The sequence below is a fragment of the Pinus tabuliformis genome, chromosome 3_2 (genome assembly GCF_031772625.1).
Source record: "Pinus tabuliformis cultivar Carrire ecotype Pingquan chromosome 3_2, CPIR1, whole genome shotgun sequence".
Lineage (NCBI taxonomy): Eukaryota > Viridiplantae > Streptophyta > Pinopsida > Pinales > Pinaceae > Pinus > Pinus tabuliformis.
In genome coordinates, this window is record NC_142302.1 from 486,859,974 (window position 1) to 486,868,941 (window position 8,968).

Genomic DNA, 8,968 nt, shown 5'->3' on the forward strand with positions numbered 1-8,968 from the left:
CTAGAGTATATTCTCCTGCATAGATTTTGATGCAAGCAATGATTCCTCTTGTTGTCTACGCTTAAGATATGGATTCTCGTGCATTTGTGCAATGCGTGAGAATGGGAATGCTGGATTGATTTGAATGTCTGCCAATGACCGCACTCTTGAAATTGCAGTGAACGTTAGCCCTTGTCGTTCTTTGGTGCCGATGTCTACTGTTGCTTTGTCTAATGTCATTCCTTGTGACTTGTGTATCGTTAAAGCCCATGCCATTTGAAGTGGTATCTGACGGCATGCACCCCTTGTGATGGGAGAAATGGGTACATATGTTGGGTGTGAAATGTCCCATGGTGTTCCTTTGTATTGTATAAAGTCGACAACCACGAAGGATGGTAATTCTGGGGGCTTTGAACCAATAGAATAAAATATTGAGATGACCTTCCCAAGTGCGCCATTGACGAGGCCTGCATGTACCCATAAGTTGCTGGTGAGCATAACTTTTTGTTCATTGCATAAGAGCACTTTTGCAGGCAAATGCTCATCTTCTATTGTAGTAGGAGTTTTCTGCCTTTGTTGTTCTGCAGAGCAAAGCGCTACTGGGATGTTCAATTTTTTAAGCATTTTCTTATTATGCAAAACAAATGAGTTGTTTATTGCATATAGGTGCATGGATTCCTCAAATGTGCGTTGCTCTTCATGTGTAAGAGACGAACTTGTTCTTGACATTAGGTGTTGCCAATCTTCAAGTGTAGATATTCCATTTCTGAGATTTGTGAGTATTTGCCGGAAAGCAACCTGGGACGGGCTAGTTCCTTGTTGACGAAAAACGGTTGAAAGTGTTATGAATATGTCGAAGCTGCGCCAAAGTGCAGTGCCACGCGATGTCCCAACGTATAAAGGAATGTCTTTTACAGGTGGTAGCTGGCCTAAATCTCCGACAAGGATAATTGAGCGATTACCAAATGGTGCATTTCGGTGAAGAGGGAATGCCTCTCTTAGACGATCGTCAATGCGAGTAAGCATTCTTGGACCAATGAAGCTCATTTCATCAATGAGAATGTACTCTACATGACGGAGTTGCTCTTGCAGTTGTAGGAGTGGTTGGCCTTCAAGAGGATGCATTGTTTGGATAGGGATACGAAGGGCGGAATGAATTGTGAGGGCATTTATGTTGAAAGATGCAACCCCTGTTGGTGCAAGTAACAACAAAGGGTTTTTGTTTGCTGGTGAGTTTTCCACAAATGCATGGTGCAAACATTTAATCAAATGGGATTTTCCTGTCCCAGCTGTTCCTTGTATGATGATTTTGCGTGGGGGTTTTGGCGAAGGGGTTTTAAAGTGTGAAAAAATAGTGGTGAAGGCTATGTTTTGGGTAGGAGATAATGTGTGATCTTGGGGGAGGTTGGAAAAAGAATGATGTTGGTTTTGAATCGTTGAGCAGTTGAATTCAACGAAATTTATGGCAGTTTCTTGCAAGTGGGGAGGGATAGTATTATGTGACCAATTGTGGTTGGCATCAAAGTCGCGGTAACCAATCATGTCAAGGTCATCAATTGCAATATTGTAACCTGAGTGCAGCTGAGAGAGGATTTGCCATTCATTCATCTGCATGGAATCAGGAGGGATGTCGGGGGTAGTTTGATCTTCAGTATGTGGGGTTTGTGGGTTTTCAATTTCTCGATGGACATGCCATGGTGTATATGTACCCTTTTTTTGTTCCCAATGTGCAATAATTTCTGCATCAGTTGAACCAATATCATTGGGGAGTCTTCGGAAGGGGAAATACAATAGTAATTCACTCCAACAAAAAGTGGCATAAGAAGGATCATCAGAGGAAGGAATGACATTGTAACGGGGCAATACATGTACAATCATTGGTGGGAATATGTGTTTCCATTGGTTTTTTTTTCGCTGGGAAGAATATGACCATGAGCGTGAAGCTTCAAGGAGGGGCAGTGATTCCAATGAGACAGGCCTGTTCATGTATGCAAGGATAAAGTTTGGTGTCAAACCAGGGTTCTCAGTATCTTGTGAAACGCGTTTGAAAACAGTCTTGTTGACATTCAAAGACCGAAATGTACGGCTGCTGAGAGAAAGAGGTAGCTTTTGTAACATATGGCATATTTCTTGTGCTCCAATGTCTCTATCTGCAATGGTTTCTGTAAGGAGTTTTTTGATAACAACAACAGTGGGTGCTTCTGGAATGGTACTTTGTGATAGCCGTGATAGCATTTGACGGTAGCTCTTAGATCTTGTTTCTGATTTCGCTGCATATTTTGAAATATATTTTAACACAGCATGGCGAGAAAGGACAGGTTGTAAATTAACATTTGCTCTCCAAATAGAGAGTAGATAGGCATTGTGAATATTCAATCTTTCATCATTGCATGCAGGGACATAGGTTTTATGACCTTTATCATCAATGAAAAGTGAAGATGTGGACTTCAACTCCCACGGTACTCCATACCGGCAGCTAAGTACATTGTCTTTCTTGCGAAGACAAGAAGAATCATGACACTTTGTATGACGTTGAATGCAATTGACAAGCTCTGTATAGTCTTCAAACTGATTGGATGTGAATATTGATGCTGTGTCAAGAAGACATGGGTTATGAATTGTTGATTGGTGAAGCGGAATATTTCGATGTTCTGCTTGACGTGGATTCCAGGCAGTTACGTAGTGGTCGAAATATTTCTGTGCATTAGCAATTTCTAATGCATTGTTCCAGTCAATTGTGTCCATGTTTGGTGCATTTTGCAGCCAGAGGAAGCCATGAATGTGTGCGGATCCTCTATGTTGCCATTCGTATCTGAATATAATATGAAGGTAAAATCTCGTTAAAACATATATATGCAATGTAGAAAATTAATGTAGAAGGAAATGGATATTAAAAAATACCTGCACCAATAGTCTACTGCATGGAGGCCTTTTTGCAGGATTTCTTCGAGAAAAACTGTAAATCTGCAATGCATATATTGGGCTGTTAGATGTGGGTTCTTAATTATGCTTTGGGTTTTCCATTGGAAGTGGTTGACTGAATTGGGAGGAACACTGGTAGGCATGATCATGTGCAAGTCATGCCATTTAGTATTAGTTGCACTGAGAGTGAAAAAGAATGCCAAACTTCCTATTTGTGTGACCATGTCAGTCAGCTCAGATCGTCGTCTGTTCCAGAAAGATCGTGTTCCCCGTAGGCCTGAACCGAACCGCATTATTTGATTTGGCAATCTTGAATCTGGAGATTCACGAAGACACTGTCGTAGGTCTGAAACTGTTGTTGGCAAGTTGTTCTCGATGTACTTTTTCACAAGAACACTAGCAGTAGTTTGGCTACGATGGCGCATTAGAATGTTACAAAGATAGTAGCGGAATCTTGGGTGTTGGCCAAATCAGTTATCATGGTAGTGCATCAAGTGTAAAGCATATTCATGCATCTCAACTTTTGTAAGTCTTGGTTGCATGATCATGGCAATGCCTGTAGGGAAGAGTGTGGGGAATGCCATGGCAAAGAGGCCTATGGTGTTGTATTCTTTCATAGCTGGTAAAGATCTTGGAGGCCAATCGATAGAGCTTGTTGAATTTGAATGGGTCAAGTGCAAATAATTACAAATGTGCTCAAACTCAGTACTTGAATTTGGGAGCATTGGAACGAAAGAAGAGGGTTGGATTTCTAATGGAGGTAGCATGACATCAGTATCATAAGTAGAATCAATATTGGTTTGATGGGGTTCAAAAGAAGAGGTGCTTACATTATGGAGAAGAGAAGAAATATCGATAGGGTGATCTGGTAGTGCAGAAATAACAGATGAGTTGAATTGAACATCACAGTAGTAAGGGTCATTTTTTGTTTTGTATTCAAGGGCTGCAAGGACACGTGATTTGCAAACGAAGAATTCATAAGCCTTTTCAGATGGATTTTGCCTTTTCAAAATGAGGATGTCTAAGTCAGAAATCATTCGAGGTAAGTATTTGGCAATAGTGGTGATGTCTTGAGGGAAGCTAATTGTATGGCCACTATATTTGTATTGACCACCACAAGCATGAGTGACTTGTAGAATGGGGTTTACACGTGCAATGAGCATTTCTTCAACTTGTGTTAACTGTTGAAGGACATAGGGTTGTTCACCAGGGTTCATGTTGTTTAGTTCAGAAAAATGATTGGTGGATTTAGATGTTGCACAACGAAAACAAGAAAGCCTACCGTGTAAAAGCTTTGTTTTCATTCCTGGGTATGCTTCTTTGCATATTGTGCAAACATGCATGCTAGAAAGTTCATCAATCCTTTCTCGAAAGCGATGGTGTTCTTCATTAAGGGGAGGGTTATATTGGATTTGATGAAGGTGAGATGGGTTGGTTTGTATAGTTGGGAGAACATTTGAGGTGGGAAGGGATGTAGAGGAAGTAGTAGGGTTGTTGCAGTTTTTATAAAGTAGTCGCCACCGTGCATTTATTGTATCCTTTTGCTGTGCATAAAGAAGACGTCGCCGCTCGTGTTTGTCCGCATTTTGATTGTTTTTTGGCATATCTAAACAAGTACAAACAATTAGTGTTAGTTTTCATAAACAAGTATTGCATGTTTGGAGAATGTATTACAAGTTTTAGAAAAAAAAAAATTTATTTGAACATCAGTGAATGTAGGTAGATTAGGTAGAAGGAAAAATATGCAATTAGGAGTACTATAAAATCATATGTTATTCTGGCATCTATTATTGAGAGGAGAGGAGCAAGATAACCAAGATTTTGCTTCCTTCTTCTTCTTTTTTTTTTACAAGTTTGAACGATAGCATGAATAGATTAGCAAGCAAGAGATCAATGTATAGACATGTAAACAATGAACGAGAAAATTATGTAGTAAGTCTTTACAAATGTTGATATCTATATTATGTAAAATGAAAAGTGGTAAACATACATGTTTTGGAATAACCGGAAGAGAGTATTTGCAGCAACAATGTGCATCACAATAACATGGGTGTAATTTACAACAATATGAAACAATGAGTTATGCAGAAATGTTTGTTTATGTAAAAACAGTAGTGTTTGAAGAGACCCTAAATTTTTTTTCAAAGGCGGCGAACAACAGGTCGTTTTGAAGTGGACATTGCTTGAATGTCATTGAGGGCTTCTTTGCATGCAGAGGCATATTGAATTTCTTCTGAATTTATCAGTATTGGTTGCAAGCGTTGAACACCATTGCAGTAATCTGCTTTAATGGAAAGTGTTAGCAGGAAGCGACATCCTGAAATTCGGCCACAAATTTCCTGCAGATCAGTTGGTTCGATAGAAAGAAGGAACAGGTCTTTTGTCGTGATTCCCATGAGCTCGTTTCCTGCATCATTGAAAGTTGTGACATTCTGCAGGTGCCCGGTGTGGTCATGTAGCTCAATTTTAAGTTTGTAACGATAGTCACATTCTGGGAAGTCGCCGTTACATTTTGTACAATGCCAAAGATTGTTAGAATGCTCCACAACCTTCTTCATGCATTGTTTTCCATTGAAATCTAATGGACATGCTAGAAAGTAGAAGTCGTCCATGTGAAGAGCAGTTATTGTTGCACGAACTGAAACCCATATTGCTTTATCGGAGGTTTGCATGCCAACAATTTCATGAAACGTCTTTCGTGGTAGGGCACGTTTCGAAGCAACACCATAGTTTCTACTCAAAGATGGAGAAGAAGAGATATAACCTGTCTCACGAAACCATGCATGTCGTTGATGAGTTTCTTCAACTTGTGGATTTATGATGAGAGTGCTTGTTGATATCGTCCCTATTGTGGTGCCATTAAATTCAGATACACAACCTCCTTTGATTGCAAGGATTGGTGGGTTGTCAAAAGAGTAGAATTCAACAAGGTTTTGTCCTATAGAGTCACAATGGTCTCCCCATAATGTTACATCAATGCTAAAACCCGACTTGTCTTTTAATATGAGTGTTCTCCTTAATGTTTCACTTCCGTCTTTTCGTCGAATTGTTGATGCAGGTGAGGTGGAAGTAACAACACCAATGACATCCACATTCGTATTTGGACTTGCACTTTTTATTTCGGCAATAGTCTTGAAGTGAAAGCTCTGGTAAGGAAACGTTGGATCATCTATGGGACATGGATTGATAGTGGAAGCAGCAAACAAGTAAATCTCCCATTTGTTCTTGAGGTGGTTGTAATTTGGATTTGCTTCTTTAATTGTGCCATTTGAAACAATGTATAGCTGCCCAACTTGAATTAGACTGTAAAGAGATTCAGCCAATTCAGCAAATGCAGAAAGGTGGATCTCTTCCTTATCACGATTGATAAGGTCAAACCCAAAAACTTTTCCTGACCCTCGCACATTGTTGTAAGTCTTCAATGATGTTTTTGCAGATGCTCTACCTTGGATTGACCAATATTTTCGAGCAGGATTGAGTGCCATGAATGGAATTGTTGTAGTTGTTGCCGTAATTGGTGGAGTAACTACAGAGGGCAAGGTATCTTCTGTTGATGAAGAGCTAACTTGGGATGTACCTGCCTTTGCATGTAGCAGTGTTGATGAGTCCTTCGTCAATGCTGCTGAGCGCATCACAACTTCAAGCTCAACGACTCGGATGGACCTTATGTAAACAAATGAGAAATGAATTAATGAAGTTTTTTTTTGTGTAATGCAGGAAGCGTATAGAAGACAAAAAATAGAAAAGGGTAAATTCAAATGTTGGGCCTTACGAGGAGTTTTGAAGCACCGTGCAAGCTGCTTTTTTAAGCAGAATTATTGAGCCAATTTGAATGTCTTCAGATGCAACTTGTTGGCTATATGTTGATGGTAGAAAAGTCTTGTGTTGATGTGTTCCATCAGATAGAGTAATGCAAAAGTGTGAGGTTGTTGTTTTTAATGATGTAATAGAACCAATATCGATTATCTGGAGCAGTGGTTGAATATTAGTGGAACCATTCAGCAGCAGAGGAATGGCATTTGTAGTCAATGTTGGCTCCATAATATTAATAGAGGGATTCTATTTCTATGATAGTAGTACCTGTAATTCATCAAATCACCACAACACAAAAGTCATGTAAAGAATAATGTGATGTGAATGAGGGAACTAATCTAGCAAGGCTAACTTTCGATGGTGAAACAATAATAAGGGCAGAAGGTTTGAGAGTAAATTGTCATTCACAACACTATTAAAGATGAGATGACCTTGTAGGTGTTGTCAGTTAAGGTTAGCTTAGGTAGAAGTACTAGTGCATCAAAAGATCCATGTGATATTAATTTGGACTCATCTGTTTTTTCAATAGTAACATCTATTGCTTCCATCAATTCTGAGAAGATTTCAAACAGAAATCTCTTGCAGCCTTGCAAGTGAAATTAGGAATGGAATTCTTCTGCAGGAAGAACAGGGGATTTCATATTAGTCGTTGCTGAATCAAATAAACAAATTGTCGGTTGTCCACATAGACCCCGTGTGCAATTTAGGAGACTGATTCCTTGAAGATGAAGAATCCGAGTCAGTGGATCTTGGCAGATTCTCCACAGTGAGTGGAGGAAGTCCTAACAACCATCTGGATTGATGGTGAGGGCCGGATGTAGTCACAATGACTGGTATATTTTATCAGATAAATTTTAAGGTGATATTCTTTAAGTCTCAAAAACGATAGCACTCAGGTACTTAAAAAGAAAAAATACACTAAGAATGACAATCAACAAACAAAGTGAAATTACCTTGTCTGATAAACACCAATTACTGGAGATGAAACCCAGTCTCTCAATGAGTAACAGAGAAGGATGGCCAAATGTACGGTTACGGTTACTTTTGAGCTTCGCCTGAACCTCAGATTGAGGGGCCAAGTACTCTCGTGAAGACGAGCACCCTCCCAAAAAATGAAGACAAAGTAGGTCCGTCCGTTTGAGGTACCAGGACAGCCCGTCCCAGTCACCTTAGGTAAGTACCTAGAAGTATTGGCCACTAGAGATACCTCAAATCACAGACATTACCAGGGGGGACATAGTCGTAGACAGCACGTTGTGTGGGCAGGATACTTGAGTCCCCGACTCAGTTCTGAAATCCTCGAAGGGACCCCCGTTACACAAAATGCCCAAAGGAGTTGTAAAAGAAGGCGGGCTACCTTCGATTACAATCCAATGTTGTCTCGTATTTCGCTCCGTTGTGAGTGGAGTGGTCCTGGTAATATGAGTGCAGAAGGATTTTTCACTCTTTAACGACACTAGTTTGATTTTCAACCTTGGGTAGTTGACTCACTCTCTTATCCCAAGGTCCTAATCTATCTAATGTTGGTTTGCTTTAAAAAAGAGTATCTGATTGATTTTAGTGTAAATTTTAGTGTACTTTCTTATTTTTCTTCGGAGGGGGTGTTGACGTATGAATATGATGAGACTCTTGACTCAATAAACCGTGCAAAACAATGCTGTAAAAAAAAAAATTCAATTTCTTATGCAAACAAGTCTTATTCTACACATGTATTATTTCACATATTCATGTATTCATCAGTGCATATAAAGTCATTCAACACTTTTCATAGACGAAAGTTCCTTTTCTCAATATTCCCTAACAACTATTGAACCAAAACAAAGTAGCCTACAACTATTTCGACAAAAGGAGATATACAGTTTATCAGCTTTTCTTTCAACAAAAAATTCTTTTATGAGAGAAAAACTAAAGCATTTTCTTAAAAAATAAATTTTAAGACACCAAATTTGTTGGCATGATAATATTGCATATCCTAATTTAGCCCTTGGGACAAGTTCCCCCCCCTTTTGGTCCACAAAATCACTTGAAAAACATGGAAATGGGTCACTAATGCACAACTGAAAGTTCATTTTCTCAATATTCCCTAACAACTATTGAACCAAAACAAAGCAACCTACAACTATTTCAACAGAAGGAGATATACAGTTTATCAACTTTTCTTTCAACAAGAATTTCTTTTATGAGAGAAAAACTAAAGCATTTTCTTAAAAAATAAATTTTAAGACACCAAATTTGTTAGCATGATACTGTTGCA

The 8,968-nt window shown here is 39.1% G+C and overlaps 1 protein-coding gene across 1 annotated transcript; it reads right to left on the minus strand.

Moving 5' to 3' along the window:
- Positions 1-3,326, minus strand: LOC149181419 (uncharacterized). The gene is made up of 3 exons (XM_089414206.1): positions 2,881-3,326; positions 396-2,791; positions 1-209 (listed from the first exon to the last, which is right to left on the minus strand). The coding sequence occupies exons 1-3, from the start codon at positions 3,324-3,326 to the stop codon at positions 1-3; spliced, it is 3,051 nt and encodes a 1,016-aa protein (XP_089270332.1).
- Between the last annotated feature and the right edge of the window lie 5,642 nt (positions 3,327-8,968).

Coding starts and splice junctions, on each gene's coding strand:
- LOC149181419 (XM_089414206.1), bottom strand. CDS start 3,326: ATGCGCCATCGTAGCCAAACTACTGCTAGTGTTCTTGTGAAAAAGTAC. Junction 2,792..2,880: donor GCAGTAGACTATTGGTGCAG/GTATTTTTTAAT, acceptor TATTATATTCAG/ATACGAATGGCAACATAGAG. Junction 210..395: donor CTCAATATTTTATTCTATTG/GTTCAAAGCCCC, acceptor GAATGACATTAG/ACAAAGCAACAGTAGACATC.